This window comes from Ranitomeya imitator, chromosome 7, assembly GCF_032444005.1.
Source record: "Ranitomeya imitator isolate aRanImi1 chromosome 7, aRanImi1.pri, whole genome shotgun sequence".
Classification (NCBI taxonomy): Eukaryota; Metazoa; Chordata; class Amphibia; order Anura; family Dendrobatidae; genus Ranitomeya; species Ranitomeya imitator.
In genome coordinates this window covers 13,400,291-13,425,260 of record NC_091288.1, presented here as the reverse complement: position 1 = coordinate 13,425,260, position 24,970 = coordinate 13,400,291, and the positions used below count along the sequence as shown (strand labels likewise).

General features: G+C 44.6%; 1 protein-coding gene across 1 annotated transcript; it reads left to right on the top strand.

Annotated features, from left to right (window-relative positions):
- Nucleotides 1–22: 22 nt before the first annotated feature.
- On the top strand, nucleotides 23–24,970 carry ZNF142 (zinc finger protein 142). The gene is made up of 9 exons (XM_069732731.1): nucleotides 23–220; nucleotides 6,039–6,361; nucleotides 10,142–10,762; nucleotides 12,395–12,547; nucleotides 13,381–14,190; nucleotides 15,499–15,676; nucleotides 16,784–19,856; nucleotides 20,082–20,187; nucleotides 21,085–24,970. The coding sequence occupies exons 2-9, from the start codon at nucleotides 6,103–6,105 to the stop codon at nucleotides 21,543–21,545; spliced, it is 5,661 nt and encodes a 1,886-aa protein (XP_069588832.1). The 5' UTR covers nucleotides 23–220; nucleotides 6,039–6,102; the 3' UTR covers nucleotides 21,546–24,970.

The window sequence follows — 24,970 nt, the reverse complement described above, 5'->3', positions numbered from 1 at the left end:
TTGTATGCGTCATTTCCTCTGCGTTCCACGCCACTTTTCCGGTTGCGTTCCACAACTTGATTCTGGTCTGCGGTTTCTGAGAAACAGCGGAGACGGGGGGAATAAAAACTTTAGGAAAAAATAATTCTAAAGACACCTATAGACTACGGCAGTAACCGGAACCGAGACTGCAAAGGCTCAAAACGTGCAGCAAAGATGTCCGGAGGCCTCCAGAGACCAGGTACTAATGGTTACCCGGGTAACAGTGTGAGCGCAGGTGTCTGAGGGCAGAGGAGGCAGCAAAGAGGAAACCAGGGAAAGACGTGTCATATACAGCGACATAATGCCAGATACAAGGGCAGAGGTGTAATATAATACTGCCCCCTGTGTACAAGAATATAACTACTATAATACTGACCCTATGTACAAGAATATAACTACTATAATACTGCACCTATGTACAAGAATATAACTACTATAATACTGCCGCTATGTACAAGAATATAACTACTATAATACTGCTCCTATGTACAAGAATATAACTACTATAATACTGCCCCTATGTACAAGAATATAACTACTATAATACTGCCCCTATGTACAAGAATATAACTACTATAATACTGCTCCTATGTACAAGAATATAACTACTATAATACTGCCCCCTATGTACAAGAATATAACTACTATAATACTGCCCCTATATACAAGAATATAACTACTATAATACTGCCCCCTGTGTACAAGAATATAACTACTATAATACTGCTCCTATGTACAAGAATATAACTACTATAATACTGCCCCCTATGTACAAGAATATAGTTACTATAATACTGCCCCTATATACAAGAATATAACTACTATAATACTGCCCCCATGTACAAGAATATAACTACTATAATACTGCCCCTATGTGCAAGAATATAACTACTATAATACTGCTCCTATGTACAAGAATATAACTACTATAATACTGCTCCTATGTACAAGAATATAACTACTATAATACTGCCCCCTATGTACAAGAATATAACTACTATAATACTGCTCCTATGTACAAGAATATAACTACTATAATACTGCCCCTATGTACAAGAATATAACTACTATAATACTGCTCCTATGTACAAGAATATAACTACTATAATACTGCTCCTATATACAAGAATATAACTACTATAATACTGCCCCATGTACAAGAATATAACTACTATAATACTGCTCCTATGTACAAGAATATAACTACTATAATACTGCCCCCTATGTACAAGAATATAACTACTATAATACTGCTCCTATGTACAAGAATATAACTACTATAATACTGCTCCTATGTACAAGAATATATCTACTATAATACTGCTCCTATATACAAGAATATAACTACTATAATACTGCCCCATGTACAAGAATATAACTACTATAATACTGCTCCTATGTACAAGAATATAACTACTATAATACTGCCCCTATATACAAGAATATAACTACTATAATACTGCCCCATGTACAAGAATATAACTACTATAATACTGCTCCTATATACAAGAATATAACTACTATAATACTGCCCCCTATGTACAAGAATATAACTACTATAATACTGCTCCTATGTACAAGAATATAACTACTATAATACTGCTCCTATGTACAAGAATATATCTACTATAATACTGCTCCTATATACAAGAATATAACTACTATAATACTGCCCCATGTACAAGAATATAACTACTATAATACTGCTCCTATGTACAAGAATATAACTACTATAATACTGCCCCTATATACAAGAATATAACTACTATAATACTGCCCCTATGTACAAGAATATAACTACTATAATACTGCTCCTATGTACAAGAATATAACTACTATAATACTGCTCCTATGTACAACAATATAACTACTATAATACTGCCCCCTATGTACAAGAATATAGTTACTATAATACTGCCCCTATATACAAGAATATAACTACTATAATACTGCTCCTATGTACAAGAATATAACTACTATAATACTGCCCCCATGTACAAGAATATAACTACTATAATACTGCCCCTATGTACAAGAATATAACTACTACTATACTACTACTATAACGACAAGCCTACAACCTGCAGTAACCACCGATTGACCAAACCGCTGCACGGCCAGCTCTACCCTCACCTACTGTATCCTCACCCATCCCTTGTAGATTGTGAGCCCTCGCGGGCAGGGTCCTCTCTCCTCCTGTACCAGTTGTGACTTGTATTTTTCAAGATTATTGTACTTGTTTTATTATGTATACCCCTCCTCACATGTAAAGCGCCATGGAATAAATGGCGCTATAATAATAAATAATAATAATAATAATAATAATAACTACTATAATACTGCCCCTATATACAAGAATATAACTACTATAATACTGCCCCCTATGTACAAGAATATAGTTATTATAATACTGCCCCCTATGTACAAGAATATAACTACTATAATACTGCCCCCTATGTACAAGAATATAACTACTATAATACTGCCCCCTATGTACAAGAATATAACTACTATAATACTGCCCCCTATGTACAAGAATATAGTTACTATAATACTGCCCCTATATACAAGAATATAACTACTATAATACTGCCCCCTGTGTACAAGAATATAACTACTATAATACTGCCCCTATGTACAAGAATATAACTACTATAATACTGCCCCTATGTACAAGAATATAACTACTATAATACTGCTCCTATGTACAAGAATATAACTACTATAATACTGCTCCTATGTACAAGAATATAACTACTGTAATACTGCACCTATGTACAAGAATATAACGACTATAATACTGCTCCTATGTACAAGAATATAACTACTATAATACTGCCCCTATGTACAAGAATATAACTACTATAATACTGCTCCTATGTACAAGAATATAACTACTATAATACTGCCCCTATGTACAAGAATATAACTACTATAATACTGCTCCTATGTACAAGAATATAACTACTATAATACTGCTCCTATGTACAAGAATATAACTACTGTAATACTGCACCTATGTACAAGAATATAACTACTATAATACTGCTCCTATGTACAAGAATATAACTACTATAATACTGCCCCTATGTACAAGAATATAACTACTATAATACTGCTCCTATGTACAAGAATATAACTACTATAATACTGACCCTATGTACAAGAATAGAACTACTATAATACTGCTCCTATGTACAAGAATAGAACTACTATAATACTGCTCCTATGTACAAGAATATAACTACTATAATACTGCTCCTATGTACAAGAATATAACTACTATAATACTGCCTCTATGTACAAGAATATAACTACTATAATACTGCCCCTATATACAAGAATATAACTACTATAATACTGCTCCTATGTACAAGAATATAACTACTATAATACTGCCCCTATGTACAAGAATATAACTACTATAATACTGCCCCCTATGTACAAGAATATAGTTACTATAATACTGCCCCTATATACAAGAATATAACTACTATAATACTGCCCCCTGTGTACAAGAATATAACTACTATAATACTGCAACCTGTGTACAAGAATATAACTACTATAATACTGCCCCTATGTACAAGAATATAACTACTATAATACTGCAACCTGTGTACAAGAATATAACTACTATAATACTGCCCCTATATACAAGAATATAACTACTATAATACTGCTCCTATGTACAAGAATATAACTACTATAATACTGCTCCTATGTACAAGAATATAACTACTATAATACTCCTCCTATGTGCAAGAATATAACTACTATAATACTGCACCTATGTACAAGAATATAACTACTATAATACTGCTCCTATGTACAAGAATATAACTACTATGATACTGCCTCTATGTGCAAGAATATAACTACTATAATACTGCACCTATGTACAAGAATATAACTACTATAATACTGCCCCTATGTACAAGAATAGAACTACTATAATACTGCTCCTATGTACAAGAATAGAACTACTATAATACTGCCTCTATGTACAAGAATATAACTACTATAATACTGCTCCTATATACAAGAATATAACTACTATAATACTGCTCCTATGTACAAGAATATAACTACTATAATACTGCCCCTATGTACAAGAATATAACTACTATAATACTGCCCCCTATGTACAAGAATATAGTTACTATAATACTGCCCCTATATACAAGATTATAACTACTATACTACTGCCCCTATGTACAATAATATAACTACTATAATACTGCTCCTATGTACAAGAATATAACTACTATAATACTGCCGCTATGTACAAGAATATAACTACTATAATACTGCCCCTATGTACAAGAATATAACTACTATAATACTGCCTCTATGTGCAAGAATATAACTACTATAATACTGCACCTATGTACAAGAATATAACTACTATAATACCGACCCCTGTGTGCAAGATTATAACTACTATAATACTGCCCCTATGTACAATAATATAACTACTATAATACTGCTCCCTATGTACAAGAATATAACTACTATAATACTGCCCCCTATGTACAAGAATATAACTACTATAATACTGCCCCTATGTACAAGAATATAACTACTATAATACTGCCCCTATGTACAGGAATATAACTATAATACTGCCCCTATGTACAAGAATATAACTACTATAATACTGCTCCTATGTACAAGAATATAGTTACTATAATACTGCCCCCTATGTACAAGAATATAACTACTATAATACTGCCCCTATGTACAAGAATATAACTACTATAATACTGCCCCTATGTACAAGAATATAACTACTATAATACTGCCCCTATGTACAGGAATATAACTATAATACTGCCCCTATGTACAAGAATATAACTACTATAATACTGCCCCCTATGTACAAGAATATAACTACTATAATACTGCCCCTATGTACAAGAATATAACTACTATAATACTGCCCCTATGTACAGGAATATAACTACTATAATACTGCCCCTATGTACAAGAATATAACTACTATAATACTGCCCCTATGTACAAGAATATAACTACTATAATACTGCCCCCTATGTACAAGAATATAACTACTATAATACTGCCCCCTATGTACAAGAATATAACTACTATAATACTACTCCTATGTACAAGAATATAACTACTATAATACTGCCCCTATGTACAAGAATATAACTACTATAATACTGCTCCTATGTACAAGAATATAACTACTATAATACTGCTCCTATATACAAGAATATAACTACTATAATACTGCCCCTATGTACAAGAATATAACTACTATAATACTGCTCCTATGTACAAGAATATGACTACTATAATACTGCCCCTATGTACAAGAATATAACTACTATAATACTGCCCCTATGTACAAGAATATAACTACTATAACACTGCTCCTATGTACAAGAATATAACTACTATAATAGTGCCCCTATGTACAAGAATATGACTACTATAATACTGCCCCTATGTACAAGAATATAACTACTATAATACTGCCCCTATGTACAAGAATATAACTACTATAATACTGCTCCTATGTACAAGAATATGACTACTATAATACTGCCCCTATGTACAAGAATATAACTACCATAATACTGCCCCTATGTACAAGAATATAACTACTATAATACTGCTCCTATGTACAAGAATATGACTACTATAATACTGCCCCTATGTACAAGAATATAACTACTATAATACTGCTCCTATGTACAAGAATATAACTACTATAATACTACCCCCTATGTACAGGAATATAATTATTATAATACTGCTCCTATGTACAAGAATATAACTACTATAATACTGCTCCTATGTACAAGAATATAACTACTATAATACTGCACCCTCTGTACAGGCATATAACTGCTATAAGACTATACCCATTAGCCAATATTGTAATGTTAATTATTATATTTTTCTCTCCTTACTCCTCCTGAGCTGTTCTTCCCCTCTGGTCACTTGTTACTGTGAGATATTTCTTCTCCGCTTTCTTGTCCTTTCAGTCATTGTACACGAGGCTCCAGCGCGGTTTTTGTAGAGAATGCAGCAGCCGACGCTCTGTAGGAAATGTCAGAGGACGGACTGTTGGTGGCTTCTGATTGGGGCACACAGTCATGTGAGCAGCTGGTTTTTCAGACGCCTCCTTGTGCCCGGAGGCAGATAGAAGATGATTTTGCAGAAGACGATGCTCCGTCTCAGGACTCCCTGCCTTTTCAGTCCATCTATCTGCAGAGCAAAGACACGTCCCAGACAGACACCACATCAGTGAATACAGGCGAGCAGACGATATTTGGGGCTTCTGGTGGGGACTGTCCTGATGACACTGGTAAGTGCACGCTTTTTTCCTTTTTTTTGCTTTTTTTATTTATTTGTTTTTTTAGGGGGTGACAAATGCAAAAGTGTCCACAGTGCTTTTGTCATGTCAGAGAATATGTTAAAAGAGATGACCTGTTACCGACAAGTGAGAAGGAGCCGCAGCAATAAATCATCTCTGCATAAAATAACACAGTTACCTAGAGCACGGCTTCCAGAGCACATTCCTCTCTTTTTCCGTTTCTTCTACACTACACATCTGAATATAGATATGCACCCACCATTAATACATAATTGGCTATTATGCAACCCAACATTCCAAATATAAATTATAATACGCCACTAAGTCCTTTCTAGCTATACATATCCACTTTCCCCACCTAATCTATAATATAACGCTGGGAGCGTCACTCTGTCCGAAGCCTCTATAGACTGCGCAAGCGCAAGCGCCGGCGCAGTCTGGGCCTCACAGAGCGACGCTCCCGGGAGATCGCGGTATGCGTAAGCACTGAACGCATACCGCCATCTCCACCGGAGAGTCAGGGACCGCCAGGAGGGAGGGTAAGTATACTCACCTTTCCCGGTTCCAGCGCTGCTTGCGGCTCCGTCTCCCGGCTCCTCTGCTCCCGGCTCCGGAGGGCGCGGACTGCGCAGGCGCCGATTCCTGCTGCCGGAATCGGCGCCTGCGCAGTCCGCGCTTTCCGGCGCCATTTTCTTGAAGACACACTCCGGCTCCACTGCAGGTGTGTCTTCAAGAAAATGGCGCCGGAAAGCGCGGACTGCGCAGGCGCCGATTCCTGCTGCCGGAATCGGCGCCTGCGCAGTCCCCGATTTCCGGCGCCATTTTCTTGAAGACATACCTGCAGTGGAGCCGGACGATAGGTGAGTATGGTATTTTTTTTTTTTTTATATAGCAGCAGCATTCGGGGGCATACACACTGGAGCGGAGGGCATATAATACAATGGTGGCGCAGGATGGGAGCAGCACATGACAGAACAGGCGCAGGATGGCAGCAGCACATGACAGAACGGGTGCAGGATGGCAGCAGCACATGACAGAACAGGCGCAGGATGGCAGCAGCACATAACAGAACGGGCGCAGGATGGCAGCAGCACATGACAGAACGGGCGCAGGATGGCAGCAGCACATGACAGAACGGGCGCAGGATGGCCGCAGCACATGACAGAACGGGCGCAGGATGGCAGCAGCACATGACAGAACGGGCGAAGGATGGCAGCAGCACATGACAGAACGGGTGCAGGATGGGAGCAGCACATGACAGAACGGGCGCAGGATGGCAGCAGCACATGACAGAACGGGCGCAGGATGGCAGCAGCACATGACAGAACGGGCGCAGGATGGCAGCAGCACATGACAGAACGGGCGCAGGATGGGAGCAGCACATGACAGAACGGGCGCAGGATGGCAGCAGCACATGACAGAACGGGCGCAGGATGGCAGCAGCACATGACAGAACAGGTGCAGGATGGCAGCAGCACATGACAGAACGGGCGCAGGATGGCAGCAGCACATGACAGAACGGGCGCAGGATGGCAGCAGCACATGACAGAACGGGCGCAGGATGGCAGCAGCACATGACAGAACGGGCGCAGGATGGCAGCAGCACATGACAGAACGGGCGCAGGATGGCAGCAGCACATGACAGAACGGGCGCAGGATGGCAGCAGCACATGACAGAACGGGCGCAGGATGGGAGCAGCACATGACAGAACGGGGACGCAGGATGGGAGCAGCAAATGACAGAACGGGCGCAGGATGGGAGCAGCAAATGACAGGATGGGAGCAGCAAATGACAAAATGGAGGCGCAGGATGGGAGCAGCACATGACAGAACGGGGGCGCAGGATGGGAGCAGCACATGACAGGATGGGGGCGCAGGATGGAGCAGCACGTACCAGGATGGAGACCATATACCAATATAAATGCTCGCCACCCGGGCGTAGAACGGGTTCAATAGCTAGTAAATATATAAATTAATTAGCAACTGCACTCTTTCCCCCAATTCATTACCAGTCACTGCATGCTCAACGCCCCCACTATGTACCTCCTGCTCCCCCGACTCATTATATTTACATGCCCCTTCCGTCCCAATTCATTGTCATATCGTCTCTCTCCCCCCCTCTATTCATTATAAACTGCTCTACTCCCACATTCAATACATCATTTACTCCCCCCCTCAAAATACATTATTATTTGCTCTCTCCCGATCATTTGGTCTCCCCACCTCCCACCTTTAATTCAATTGCTGTCCCTCTTCCCTCACTCTCAATTCATCATTTGCAGACTCCCATCCCCTCCCCCACTTCATCAAGTGCAGTCCCCTTCCCCCCACTTCATCATGTGCAGTCCCCTTCCCCCACTTCATCATGTGCAGTCCCCTTTACCCCATGTCATCCTTTGCAGTTCCTCTTAACCCCCACTTCATGCGCAGTCCCCCTTTAACCCTCCCACATCATCATGTGCAGTCCCCCTTTAACCCACTCTCAACATCATCATGTGCAGTCCCCCTTACTCCTTCCCCCGTCATCATGTGCAATTCCTCCTCCTCCCGTCACCCATGTATGTCATTTTGTAAAGTACAGAAAACAAAAATTTTTTGCATACTTACCTCACAGTCACTCCCCAGCAGCGCGGCTCTGCCACCAGCGTCCGGTACATGTTGGGCGTCGCCCGAAGACGGAGGGAGCAGCAGGAGCCTCACAGCCGTCAAGATCTTCCTTACCTGACCTATCTATCGCAATCAACAACATCATGCTTTCCCCCTTACCGGAAATCCTCTGCCTCGGAGTAACCTTTGACTCTTCCCTGTCCTTCAAACTGCACATCCAAGCTCTCGCCACCTCCTGTCGCCTCCAGCTCAAAAATATCTCCAGAATCCGTCCTTTCCTCAACCGTCAATCTACTAAAATGCTTGTGCACGCCCTCATCATCTCCCGCCTTGACTACTGCAACATCCTTTTCTGCGGTCTCCCTGCTAACACCCTTGCACCTCTCCAGTCCATCCTTAACTCTGCTGCCCGACTAATTCATCTCTCTCTTCGCTACTCCTCCACTTCCCTCTCTGCAAATCTCTTCACTGGCTCCCATTCCCTCAGTGTATCCAGTTCAAATTACTAATACTGACCTACAAAGCCATCCACAACCTGTCTCCTCCAAATATCTCTCAACTAATCTCTCGATATCTTCCCTCACGTGACCTCCGGTCCTCCCAAGACCTCCTTCTCTCCTCCACACTTATTCGCTCCTCACCCAACCGCCTCCAAGACTTCTCCAGAATATCCCCCATCCTCTGGAACTATCTGCCCCAACACGTCCGACTATCAACCACAGTCGGATCCTTCAGAAGGAACCTGGAAACCCACCTCTTCAGGAAAGCCTACAACCTGCACTGACCCCGCTGCCTCCTCATCACTACCGGAGCTACCGCCTCACCAACACCGGAGCTCCTGCAACCCTCAACCTACTGTCTCCTTCCCCATAATCCTGTAGAATGTAAGCCCGCGGGGGCAGGGTCCTCGCCCCTCTGTATCAGTCCGTCATTGTTAGTTTGTTTACTGTATGTGATATTTGTAACTTGTATGTAACCCCTTCTCATGTACAGACCATGGAATCAATGGTGCTATATAAATAAATAATAATAATAATAATAATGAATGAACCGAGGGCAGTAAAATGGCCCAAATCTGTAGGTGACAGCCGTACTGTCTGGGGATTGGATTTGTCCCTACTGGTGGCCGAGCTGTGATTCGCCTTTTCCTTTGCCTCCATCCAGGTAAATCGGCCGTGCCCATTGCCAGTCTGCTGTCCCAGGAGATCTGCCATCACCTTAGAGATCCTGCGGCGCCCGATTGTGCCGGCATATCTCTCACTGAGTCCCAGATCCTCATCACAGACGCGGTCCTCAGGCAGGAGGAGACCTGTCAGCCAGCCGAGGCGGACGCCCTCACCTGCCCCATCTGCCGGAATGACTTCAAGACGCCGAGTGAGCTGAAGAAACATTTCCGCAGCCACCCTCCTCCCGCACCAGACCTGAAGTGCTGGCAGAGCGACTGCCCGTTCTTGGCTCAAGACCTGAAAAGGTTCCAGTCTCATCTGCGGAGGGAGCATAAGCTGACGCCGGTGACCTGCTCTCACCGGACCTGCCGTCTCCTCTTCCCCGGACGCCAGGAGATGTCTCGGCACTTCCAGACTCATTTTCCCTTTCACTGTAACCAGTGTGACTTTATCAGCTCCAATTCTAAGGTTTTCGCCCAACATCGGAAGTCCCACATTAATCCTAGGGAGCCATATTTTACTTTAGAAGAGCCTGAATCCCGGCCGTCAGCAGCCTTCGTGCACCGTACTGACGACCATCCAGCTGCGGATCACTTCCTAGAGATTGTGTCACCATCTAGTAAGTAAAGGGCACGTGGGTGCAGTGAACGTGTGCACGCTTTATCTGCCATATTTACCGTGTATTTCCCACTCACCTCACATCCGACGTAATCATGTGATGGATCCCTGATGTTTATTGGCATCATATAATTTGGGGTTTGCGACGACGACTTCTCTGCACACTCATAGATTACTGGAAGATCTCTGTATCCCAGAATCTGGTAAATGTTGCATCACCCCCTGTGATTGACAATTGCCCTTCAAAAGAAGCCAGGATCTTTGTAAAAGTTTGTGCGCCCCCGGTAAAAAATTACTGCTATTGTGAACAGTTAAGCAAGTTGAAGATGAAATGATCGCTAAAAAGCCTAAAGTTACAGATGACACATTTCCTTTGTATTCTAGGCCAAAAAATATATATATTGTAATATTTAATTTACATTTTCAAAAAGGAAAATGGGCTGATGCAAAAGTTTGGGCACCCTGCATGGTTAGTACCTAGTCTCACCCCCTTTTGAAAGTATCACAGATTGTAAACTCTTTTTGTAGCCAGACAAGAGTCTTTCAGTTCTTGTTTGAGGGATTTTCCTCTTTTCTTCCTTGGAGAATTCCTCCAGTTCTGTGAGATTCCTGGGGCGTCTTATATCTTCTGCTATTTTGAGGTCTTGCCACAGATTATCAATGATGTTTAGATCAGCGGACTGTGAGGGCCATTGTAAAACCTTCTTCTTGCGCCTTTTGAGGTAGTCTATTGTGGATTGTGACGTGTGTTTAGGATCATTATCTATTTGTAGCAGCCATCCTCTCCCTCTTTTCACCTTCAGCTTTTTTACAGATGGTCTTATATTTGCATCAAGAATTTGTTGAAATTTTATTCAATCCATTCTTCCCTCTACCTGTGAAATGTTCCCTGTGCCATTGGCTGCAACACAAACCCCAAAGCATGATTGATCCACCACCATGCTTAATGGTTGGTGAGATGTTCTTTTCCTGAAATTCTGTTTTTTTTTTTTTTCTCCTCTCATATCTTTGATCATTGTTCTGTTTTAATCTCATCGGTCCAAGGACTTGTTTCCAGAATGCATCAGGCTACTTTAGATGTGTTTTTTCATTTTTCTAACGCTGAATTTTATGATAAGGGCACCGGAGAGGTTTTCTTGTGATGAGTCTTCCATGAACGGGCTAATTAAGGTCTGAACCTTGGTCAAAGTTATCTGAGCACACAAATCCCCGAGGGTGCCCACACTGTAACTTTAGGCCTTTTAGAGTTAATTTGTTCTTGAACTTGCTAAACTGTTCACAATAACAATAATTTTGACCAGGGGGGGCCAAACTTTTTATATGCCATTGTGTGTTTTTGAGGCTTGTAGCACAAACCTGGAGGACCAAAAGGTTGGGAAAAGATTGTGGTCAAATGCATGAATTTTGGGTTAAAATTACTTTATGTAATAGAAATGTCTGCACAGTTTGGCATTTAGACATTTTTTGGCTGCAGAATAAGTTAACTGAGAATCTCTTTCTAATCCCAATGGAATTATTCCTGGCCGTTGCCAGATAATCAGGAATTCTGGATTATCAGGTCCAGGTTTATACTCCTATTTTATTGATCAGCTTCTATTGAATGTACATCTCATATGCAATATTTCTTTTTCAGATGTCGCCGATCACAATTCAGTCCCATCGCTCAGATGCCGAAAACGCAGAAAAAATACTCAGAAAAACGAAACTGAAAATCCAGAATCCAACAGCAATGAGGAAAATGAAAATCACGCCAGAGAAAAGAGTCCAATAGGGCAGCAGGTTACACGTAAGAATCCAGAACCTCTGCGTATCACAAAAAATGCAGATTTCTATAAATGGTACAGAAATGGCTGAAAAACTGAAAAAGGGGCCTCCAGTCTCCTGTAAATAAAGCTGATTCTCCCTAGAATTGTGAAACTTTTTTTTTCTTCTAAGATTTCTGCTTGCTGTCAGTAAATGAAAACTCTGATTACGGTACTTCTAGGGACTACAATCCCATCCTGATCACAGGCTCATTAGGAAGGAGCACTCTGAAACACTGAAACGAGCAATGGAGGTGTGGAAGTCACACATTTTTGGGAAAGTTCATAGCTTTTTCCCCATGTCCTGTGATCAGGAGCGTGCCGTTCCCCAGGCTCTCAGCTTCAGGCTCTCCAGGGTACAGAGTGCTCCTGATTAGTGTCAGTTCAGACCAGCGGCACGGCTGACGGCTGAGCTACTGGGCTACTGGCACAAACTGCATCTCCTCTGCTGCAAGGAAGCTTTGTCTCGGACGAGTGCTGATGAATTGAAGCCTGTCGTATTCAGTGGTCCAGACATCTTCAGAGCAGCGCTTACAAGCTTCATAGTAAAAATAAAAGCTTGCAAGAGCACTCTCCTTGGCTAGGAAACTGTCCACTTCTGATAGTTTGCAGAGGTGGCCGGTAACATAGTCATCGAGCAATAAATGTAGAATTAAAAATACCTTCTAAAGAACATTTTTTAAGAAATAAATTGCAGTTGTTGTTTTTTAAAAGCACTTGGCAATTTTCCCCAGTAATGATTATGAGACCACCAGTAGCAGGAGCCGAATATACTCGTATATAATTGACAGACATTTTTCTGTCTCCCTGAATGTAGGAGGAATAGAGAACGGGAAGGAGCACCTGTATAAAACCCACATGTGCCCGGAGTGCAAGCGATGCTTTAAGAAAAGGACCCACTTAGCCGACCACCTCCATCTTCACTTCCCCGACCCGAACCTCCAGTGCCCGAACTGCCGCAAGTTCTTTACCAGCCGCAATAAGCTGAAGATCCACATGATGAGGGAGGCCGGTGACAAGGTCCACAGCTGCCCCCTGTGCGACTACAGCGCCGTGGAGAAGAACGCCCTCAACCGGCACATGGCGAGCATTCACGAAGGGGTGTCCAACTTTTACTCCGACACCTACTCCTGCCCGGTGTGCCAGGAAACCTTCAAACTGAGTCAGGCTCTGAAGGATCACATGAAACGACACAAAACGGAGCAGAAGATGAGATGTCTTCAGCAAGGTTGTGACCAAGCCTTGTCCAATCGTAAAGACTTCCTCCGACACGTGAAAGAGTCTCATGGCATCCAGGCCGTAGAGTGTCGCTACCACGCCTGCTCCCTGCTCTTCAAGAGCCGCGAAGAAATGGAAGCCCATCGGAAGAACCACTACGCTTTTCACTGCCAGGACTGTGACTTTGTGTGCTCCAACAAACATGTCTTCCGCAAGCACAAGAAGTGCGGCCATCCGGGAAAAGAGGAGCTGACGTGCCGCTTCTGCCCCTACAAGAGCTTTAATCCGGTGGAGTATGCCGACCACGTGGGAAAGATGCACGCCAACGAGAAGATCCACCACTGCGGAGACTGTGACTTTGCCACGGCACACAAGAGGGTCCTGATGCGTCACATGCTGCTACACACAGGTACAGGAAATATCCTTTTATGATGTGTAGTCTACAGATATTTTGTAATTACCGTAGTTCTTGTTTCAAGATTGTAGGACTTGTCCAGGACTATGATACTGATGATGGGATAAGTCATCAATATCCGATTGGTGGCAGTGTACACTCCCAACAGGTCGGCTATTAATCGGTCTAAAAGCTTCCGGATTAACATAGCTAGAACATCACGGCTCCATACACAGTAGTATTCCCTATTGAAATAAACAGGAGCTGAGCTGCCGTACCTGAGAACGGCCACTACGCTGTGTATGGAGCTGCAGTGTTTGGCTCCATGGCTGCCGGACCTCCTATCAACAGATCGGAGGTGACGGGTGTGGGACCCTCACTGATGCAATATTACTGATCTATACTAAGGATAGGCAAAGTCCCGGTAACCCCCTGTAACTGGATCAGGCCCGAGGGGTTATAATGAGGTAATGGTTAGTGCTGCAACGATAGTCGATCCATGGTGGTCTCTTTTAGGGGGTTATTTTATGCATATTTTTTTACATGTTGTCACCAGGACCAGTTGACTATTTACTAAATTCAGTTCAGAGTAATTTTGCTTCCCTAAATCTGCAGCATATAACCAAGCCGACCAGAACTGTACTGTGTACCAACAAGGTGAAAAAGATCAGAAACTGCCTTTACGCACGCATGATCATCTCCGGTTTGGCCGATTGATCATATTTTGGGGCTCATTAATGGTTCAGCCTTTGACCTCCGTGTAGCTGTCGATAGATGACACTTGGAGGGTTTCCCTACTATATCCTCTGAAGCTGTAATGCTCCAGACACCAGCGAGACCCCCGCACCGAGCACCATTACCGTCCAAGAGCTGCATTTATTTTGACCTAAAGGGAAATTTCAGGAGATGAGTGAATCGACCCGGATCCATCAGCCACATCAGTAGCCACAATAACAGGGTTTCTCCAAATAATCGGTGAAGGGAATGTAAGACGCCTGTCCGGCAGTGATGGACGACTGTCCAGGGTCCTGCAAACTGGATTCTCATCTCCTTTTATCTGATGCATCTAAAAGGAAAATAAGATAAGAAACTTTGCAAATAGTCTTTAATATAAAAAATTAGCTCCAATTGTTTTGTGTATTCAGCTTCTGTGCGGTCCTATGTGTGTCCATGGTTGCATCCTACAAATAAACCCTGTGTAGTCTAATCCGGCGGTCGTGCTCTTTTTCCACCTGTCCTCTATTTCTGAATAACTTACCGTTGAAAACTTAGAGAAACAATGGCCACATGGCGGCATTTACCATTTTTCTCTCCCATTCTCAGGTGAAAAGCCTCATAAGTGCAGCCAGTGTGATTTCGTGTGCCGAGACATCAGTTACCTCTCCAAGCACATGCTGACCCACTCCACGGATAAGAACTACATGTGCACAGAATGTGGGTACATCACCAAATGGAAGCATTACCTGAACGTGCACATGCGCAAACACAGTGGGGACCTCAGGTGAGCGCTGCACAATACCTCACATACTGAGTTACATCCTGTATTATACCACAGAGCTGCACTCACTATTCTGCTGGTGCAGTCACTGTGTACATACATTACATTACTGATCCTGAGTTACATCCTGTATTATACTCCAGAGCTGCACTCACTATTCTGCTGGTGCAGTCACTGTGTACATACATTACATTACTGATCCTGAGTTACATCCTGTATTATACTCCAGAGCTGCACTCACTATTCTGCTGGTGCAGTCACTGTGTACATACATTACATTACTGATCCTGAGTTACATCCTGTATTATACTCCAGAGCTGCACTCACTATTCTGTTGGTGCAGTCACTGTGTACATACATTACTGATCCTGAGTTACATCCTGTATTATACTCCAGAGCTGCACTCACTATTCTGCTGGTGCAGTCACTGTGTACATACATTACATTACTGATCCTGAGTTACATCCTGTATTATACTCCAGAGCTGCACTCACTATTCTGCTGGTGCAGTCACTGTGTACATACATTACATTACTGATTCTGAGTTACATGCTGTATTATACCCCAGAGCTGCACTCACTATTCTGTTGGTTCAGTCACTGTGTACATATATTACATTACTGATCCTGAGTTACATCCTGTATTATACCCCAGAGCTGCACTCACTATTCTGCTGGTGCAGTCACTGTGTACATACATTACATTACTGATCCTGAGTTACATCCTGTATTATACTCCAGAGCTGCACTCATTATTCTGCTGGTGCAGTCACTGTGTGCATACATTACATTACTGATCCTGAGTTACATCCTGTATTATACCCCAGAGCTGCACTCACTATTCTGCTGGTGCAGTCACTGTGTGCATACATTACCTTACTGATCCTGAGTTACATCCTGTATTATACTCCAGAGCTGCACTCACTATTCTGCTGGTGCAGTCACTGTGTACATACATTACATTACTGATCCTGAGTTACATCCTGTATTATACTCCAGAGCTGCACTCTCTATTCTTAGAATATGGCAACATGAAAGTAAATTAATTATTTAAAAGCACATTTTTTTATCCAGATTTATAATGTCCGGTGTTTGGTCCTTATTCCGTCAGGTACCATTGTAACCAGTGCTCCTACCGCTGTCATCGGGCAGACCAGCTCAGTAGCCATAAGCTCCGGCACCAGGGGAAGACTCTTATCTGTGAAATGTGTGGATTCGGCTGCAAGCGTAAGGCCGAGCTTCACAAACACATGCAGGTGAAACATTCTCAGTCCCCCCAGATCACCATGTACCAATGTCAGCACTGCAACTATCAAACCAAGTACAAGCAGACCCTGCGCAACCATGAAAACGGCAAGCACACCAAGCATCGGGAATTTCGCTGTGCCCTCTGCTCTTTCCGTACATTTAGTAATACCAGCCTCTTCTTCCACAAGCGCAAGTCCCACGGCTATGTCCCCGGGGATCAGGACTGGCTGGAGCGGTACGCCAGCAAACAGCAGGAGAACAGCAGTGTGGATCTGCTATTTCCTTACAAAATTGAGGTCCCAGCCACTAGCAAACGTGTATCCTCTGCTGGAAAACAGGGTCCGAGCAGTAACCCTGCGCAGACGGTGAATGATGAGTCCTCTGAATGTTTACAGGTGGATGGTCTTCAGGAACCGCCCGGAGATGAAGGTATTTCAGTTGCAGATGAGTCTTTACTTGCTGCCATTACCCTGGAGCCAGTTGAAGCATGCAATATTGAAATTGAGGACTTTCCAGTAAGACTTGAACTTTCTGAGTCCAGTGAGCTTTTGGCCAAAGAGTCTTCTGCTTGTGAAGATCCTCTCCCTACCAGTGATGAGATTCTCTGCTTCTCTGAGTCCATGACCGGCGAGGAACATGCAAACTGTGGGCAAGACTATGAAGAAGAAGCAGATCAGAACATGGGGGATGATACAGAGAAGGATGACAATGGGGTCTGCGTAACCGTGCAGTACAACGAAGAAGCCTTCCTTTGTGAAGTGAGCGAGAAAGGTGACGAGCTGCCCCTCCATGTGAACTCTGATCTGGAGCTACAGCCTGGAGACATTCCTGTAGAAGTGCAGGAGTCCTGGGCAGATGTGGTGAAGGGTGGCGTCCAGCTGACCATAGTATGCCAGTCCAGCCAACTTCATGAAGGCGCCATCCAAGAAGTTGAAGCCACCTCTGTCCCTCTGGATGAAGCAGACGATAAAAGCGGTAAGCCAGAATCCATCTTGAAAGCATTGAGGAAGCAAGACAAGGAGCAAGCAGAAGCGCTCGTTTTGGAAGGGAGGGTCCAAATGCTGGTGGTCCAGTCCAACGCCCAAGTGTACAAATGTGAGAAGTGTTCCTACATCACAAAAAAGAAAGGAAGCATTGTCCAACATGCCAAGAACGGATGCCAACCTCGCAAGTCATCGTTGGTGTGTCAGGAGTGCGGAGCCAGCTTTAAACAGCAGAGGGGACTCAATACTCATGTCCTTAAGAAGTGCCCCGTGAGGCTTAGAAAGAAGAGGGCTTGTTTTAGGATGGCCGTGTCGGTGGAGGGAGTAGGCCAGCAAGTGGATAGGGATTTAGCAGCTGGTCCGGGAGACTTAGGTTCCGGTAAGGAATCATTAGAAGCTGACGAACATCTGTCCCAGTGTCCAAGTTTATTCCAAAATTCCAAAACTCTAGAAAGGTCATTAGATGACAAAGAAACGAGTGCAACATTAGATGATGAAGAAACGAGTGCAGCAGTACATTCATCAGATACCCTCCCGAACCCTGCAATTGTCACTGAGAAGTACCGAATCGAAGCAGGAAAGTTTCACTGCTTGTTTTGTTCCTACTCCTGCTCCAGAGCATGTACCATAAGCTGCCACGTCAGCCAGAACTGCCGGGAGTTACGGAGGGCTCCTAGTCCAGCAGGCTTACAGTCTGCTGCAACCGTAAAACGGCACAAACAACTAGAAAGCACCCAAGAAATGGGACGTGTCCCTGAGAGCCCTTTGGATGAACACCACCAAAATCCAGAGCAAGAGGTTGACGGGATGGGGGTTAGCAGAGGCTCGTATGACTCAACCAGCGCCCGTCGGCTTTCTTGCCCTTCCTGTGTCTTTACTTGCACCCAGGAACGAGCCATGAAAACGCACAAGAAGAAAGGTTGTTTAAAACCCGGCGAGCTCCAGTGCCCCTTGTGCTCGTTTCGATGCATGTCTCCCGGGGCGTTGAAACGTCATCGAGAGTTGCACCAGAAATATTCTCAGAACAGACTACAGCTGCAGTGCAAGCAGTGCGACTTCACCTGCAAACAGCCGCGTTGCATGAAGCAGCACGTGCGGATTCGTCACGAAGGTATCAAACCGCACCGCTGTCGATATTGCGATTTCAGCACCACCAGGCGTTACCGGCTCGAAGCCCATGAGTCTCTGCACACTGGCGTCGGTCGGATACCCTGCGGTTCTTGCAGCAGGACCTTTGGAACAAACTCTAAATTGAGGCTTCACCAAAGGAGGGTTCACGAGAAGATGCCCACTCACTTCTGCAAACTCTGCGACTATAGCGGCTACAGTCAGAATGACGTCGCCCGGCACGTGGCCAGCTGCCACAGTGGTGATGCCGTCTACCCCTGCTCTGTTTGCCAGGCAAGTTTTAGCTCTGAGGCTGCATTAAAGCAGCACAGCCTGAGGAAGCACCACGAAAAAGCCTCTCATGAATGTTCACAATGCCAGTTCTCCTGCCACAGCCAGGCCACCCTCCGATGCCACCTGCAGAAGCAGCACCTCCAGCTGGAATGCACAGTTTGCAAGGAATCGTTCTCTCGTAGGGAGGACATTGAAGAACATCGGAAAACACATTTTTCTCACCACTGCCAACAGTGCCAGTATGCCGCCAAAGACAGGCAGCAGCTTATCAATCACTATGCGGAGGAGCATGAAAGCAGCGGGCTGCCTGACGGAGAGGCGGACGAGGGCCCCCTGCGATGCCCTTTCTGCTCCTTCTCCTGTCGTCATGAACTAGTCTATGACCATCACGTGAAGAGCCACGGGGCCACGCGTGTTTACAAGTGCGCAGACTGTGACTACAGCACCCGGAATAAGCAGAAGATCACCTGGCACAGCCGAATCCACACCGGTGAAAAACCCTACAAGTGTCACCTCTGCACTTATGCCTGCGCAGACCCTTCACGTCTTAAAGTAAGTTTTCTGGGGTGGAAGTAGGGGGGGGGGCATCAGTCATCCAAAAGCAGAGAACTTGTCCCGTTAGACCCCCTCTGTATGTTATATGCCTTAGTGATGGCCCGTAGTGCCCACAGGGGAGAGATCATTGGAGGGAAAACCTGAACCTGGACCACCCAATGAACAATGGATGCTAAACTGTCTGACCTTGATTTATTGCACAATCTTTCCTTGTACTTGTAGTACCACATGCGCATCCACAAGGATGAGAAGAACTACCTGTGCCCAGAATGTGGCTACAAGTGCAAGTGGGTGAACCAGCTGAAATATCACATGACCAAGCACACAGGTAACTCCGGACCTATGCCGGTACCATTGGGCAATGCAGTTTTAGTTGATTTAAGCCCATGAGTACTTTTAGTGCATCTAAGGAAACAGCACTGCTTCCGCCGATCGGGTCTATAATATCTTTAATACTTGTGCGTTCTTCACTGACAGTCATCCTATTAAGTGCTTAAAAGCCCCTTGGCTGCCATGACAGCCCATCAGCACCCCACAATTGTACTGCAGGGGCACCATTGTGGTGGCTGAGAGGGTCTTCCTTCCTCTCATAACCTCCTTAGATGCCACAGTCAGTACCACCTGCAGCATTCGAGGGGGTTAAATGGCTGGGGTGGACCTACCCTGTTAATTACAGCCAAAGCTGTCATCATGGTATAATAGTACAGTATGTCACATTTTGTGGCTATAGCTCTTATAAACCGCAACTTATTTCCATGGTAACAGACTACAGACATGCGTCGCGTAGTCTGACCCTGCAGTCAAATTATATGTGCAAGCCTGACCTTGTCACTGTGTGTCTGCAGAATGTAAGGGGCATAGTATGGACTATGATTTGCCAGCAGGATCAGACAACACGGAGTTGTTTGTAGTCTGTAACCATAGAAATCTGTCGGTCTTCAGAGGAGCTGTATACTGAAAAACAAAGCAAAATTTGAGCAATTTCTGATCTGTTGAACATAAAAAGATATAAAATAAAAGGGATATGAAAGACTAGAAAGAAATAGCAACTTCTATAGATTGGGCTTAGGATTTTATGGTGAGGGCCTGAGAGTTGGAAGCCCGGATCTCTAAAGGGGGGTAGCAATGGGACCCCCGCCGCTCGCAAACTCCTAATTCTGACGTCTTTGTAACAGACGGTAACAAGTCGGGTTTCTGTGAGAGTCTTGTGCTTCTGTATTTCCAGGCCTGAAGCCATACCAGTGCGAGGAATGCGACTATTGTACCAACAGAGCAGATGCCCTCCGCGTCCACCGGGAAACCCGCCACCGAGACGTGCGCTCCTTCATCTGCGAACAGTGCGGGAAAGCATTTAAGACCCGCTTCCTTCTCAAAACCCATCTGAAAAAACACAGCGAAGAAAAACCGTACATCTGCAACATGTGCCAACGAGGCTTCCGCTGGCCCGCCGGCCTCCGCCATCACTACCTCACCCACACAAACCAGCAGCCCTTCTTCTGTCAGTATTGCTCGTACCGGGCCAAGCAAAAGTTCCAGGTGGTTAAACATATACAGCGGCATCACCCCAACAATCCAGACCTGACGAAGGGCATTGGGAAGGAGCCATATTTATTTTCTGTCCAGGGACACGACGCGACGTTTCAGCAGAGTTCGCAGTGTGATGGAGAAGCCGGAGCCGAACATTAATCCTCCGCAGATCCCTACTTATCGAGAACATTTACTTCTTCTAGTTTTCCATTCTTTACTGTTCTCTTCACCAGTCACAATTTTAATTTATTTTTTTAATCCTACAAGGGGTCTTTTCCTAAAGTAGTAAAATGTTCTGGAGGTGGTTGAGGTGCCGGGTTGTTAGAAGACACAACAACCTTCTGTTTGACAGCTCCCCTGGATCTCCTCTTCTCCCAGTTTGTGTCCTGCTGCTGGTGTGGTCAGGGACCACGTGTCATGTCAGCATTGTGCCCAGTTACCTACTACCAGTGCCAAGTCCCAGTTGAGATGCTATGGAGCAGCTCCTGAGGAAGTAGACTTAGAGACCATTAATCTGACATGTTTTTGTGACATGCCAGGATATGTTCATTTCTGTCTGTCAGTGTGTACTTTCCCTCCCTGCACAGTGATCTCTGCCCGGGTCACAGAGCATGCCTGCACAGTGATCTCTGCACGGGTCACAGAGCATGCCTGCACAGTGGTCTCTGCACGGGTCACAGAGCATGCCTGCACAGTGATCTCTGCACGGGTCACAGAGCATGCCTGCACAGTGATCTCTGCACGGGTCACAGAGCATGCCTGCACAGTGATCTCTGCCCGGGTCATAGAGCATGCCTGCACAGTGATCTCTGCACGGATCACAGAGCATGCCTGCACAGTGATCTCTGCACGGGTCACAGAGCATGCCTGCACAGTGATCTTTGCACGGGTCACAGAGCATGCCTGCACAGTGATCTCTGCACGGGTCACAGAGCATGCCTGCACAGTGATCTCTGCACGGGTCACAGAGCATGCCTGCACAGTGATCTCTCCACAGGCCACACAGCATGCCTGCACAGTGATCTCTGCACGGGTCACAGAGCATGCCTGCACAGTGATCTCTGCACGGGTCACAGAGCATGCCTGCACAGTGATCTCTGCACGGGTCACAGAGCATGCCTGCACAGTGGTCTCTGCACGGGTCACAGAGCATGCCTGCACAGTGATCTCTGCACGGGTCACAGAGCATGCCTGCACAGTGATCTCTGCACGGGTCACAGAGCATGCCTGCACAGTGATCTCTGCCCGGGTCATAGAGCATGCCTGCACAGTGATCTCTGCACGGATCACAGAGCATGCCTGCACAGTGATCTCTGCACGGGTCACAGAGCATGCCTGCACAGTGATCTCTGCACGGGTCACAGAGCATGCCTGCACAGTGATCTCTGCACGGGTCACAGAGCATGCCTGCACAGTGATCTCTGCACGGGTCACAGAGCATGCCTGCACAGTGATCTCTGCACGGGTCACAGAGCATGCCTGCACAGTGATCTCTGCACGGGTCACAGAGCATGCCTGCACAGTGATCTCTCCACGGGTCACAGAGCATGCCTGCACAGTGATCTCTCCACAGGCCACACAGCATGCCTGCACAGTGATCTCTGCACGGGTCACAGAATGCTCACTACACTCTCCACACAGCAGCTTCTTACTGTTGTGCTCAAAAGTTTACATACCCCGGCATAGTTTTTTGCTTTCTTGGCCTTTTTTCAGACAATATGAATGATAACGCCAAAACTTTTTCTCCACTCATGGTTAGTGGTTGGGTGAAGCCATTTATTGACAAATTACTGTGTTTTCTCTTTTTAAATCATAATGACAACTCAAAACATTCAAATGACCCTTTTTTTGCAAACAATCGTTTTGTGTATACAGCTTCTGTGAAGACGTATGTGTCCCTATGGTTGCAGACAGACAAAACAAAACCGTGCAGTCTGATCCTGCAGCAACGTTTTACTCTCCTCCACCTTCACTACCTGTAGGATAGCAAGAAAGAGAGATAGTAATGGTGGAGAACTGCAGGATCCAACCTGCGTGTCTGAAGTCATAGAGACACATAGGTCTGCGTGGGAGCTGTGTGCAAAAAATTGCTGCAGATTCCCAAAACTATTTAAAAAGTTGCGTAACATTTTATTTAATCTGTGTTAAAGCAATGGAGCTTCGTTTGGGGGGACATGGCCTTTCTCTTAATCAATAGTGTCCCATCGTTTTCCCTGCAGCGTCCAGTCGGTGCTGTACGTTACTTGCCGGAGCTGTCGGCCTCTTGGTGCTGTCGCTGGCACGGTTATCGGGGCCTTAGATCTGGGACTTTTCTGCTGTCCCCTATTTAAAAGGATGGTCGACTCTCCTTATGTAGGTAATAGTGGCTTTCTTCCTGTATTTAATATTGACCGTAGGAATGGCACCAGCTCAGGAGAGCTGTGTACATCTATGTAGTGGGTGCAGAAGCCATGTAATGCTTAAAGGGGTTGTCCAGCGATGACAAGTCCCAAAATCAATTAGTCAATGGAGTGGTAATGAGTAGGTGCTACGAATGGCCACTCCATTCTCTGGTGGGCGTCTCGGCAGTTTTGACCCCCAGTGATCATACATTTATCCTATCCTGTGGACAGGTGTTGGTAGGACTTTGTAATCTTTTCTAGTTTTCCTCCCATAAAATTTTTCTTCCTGTAACAACCTGTGCGGTATCTGATATCCGTTCATTCGTGAGCTATCACGTGTAATGACCAAAGATATCATATTTTTAGGGCTGTAAGGTGTAGACCGCAGAAAGTAGGAAAAACATATTTCTTACTAATTAAAACTTCCTTTTTAGTTTACACAAGTGGACGGGTCAATATCGCTAATTTTAATGCACTGAGGAAGAATTTGGAGGTAATAAACCCATTGTTAGTGTTTCTTTGCAGCATGCCCATTATACACATAGCTTTACAGCACAGACATTCTGTACACTGTCCGCAGCACACACATACACAACATTGGTGCATGCACACAGCTTTGCTACATACACACACACCATTGCTACATACACACACCTTTGCTACATACACACTGTTCATTACCATATTTTGAAGTTCCTTCCAGGCATGTGACTGATCAAATGATATGGAAGGATCATCAGCTAAGACAGGAGCTACAGCTTTATTGATGTGCCAGTCCTGCTAGCCTCTTCTGCTCTGCTATGATCATACTGATCCGTGTCGGATAGGAGGACAGATCTGTGCGCTGCATTGTTTTATGTTGTTGGGACGGATGCTGTGTCAGTGTTCTGCTCTTTCCTAGGAAGCTGCCCCCACCAAACTGTTACTCCCACATTTTTTATTTATTTTTTAGTCCAAAAGATACTGTCTATCCATTTCTCATTAGGATGTTCCGTTACTTCCAATTATACAAGTTTTTATTTTCAGCTGTTATAATTTTTGTTAAATTGCACGTTGAACAGTATTGATTTGGATGGCGACTTCCAGAAGTTTTCCAGTTCTGTTGTAAATATTGTACATTTTCCTCAGACGTCGCTGCCTCCTTTACATTTTGAATGGTAATGGCTTTTAGGGGTCAAAAAATAAATAAAGGCGCCAAAAGTG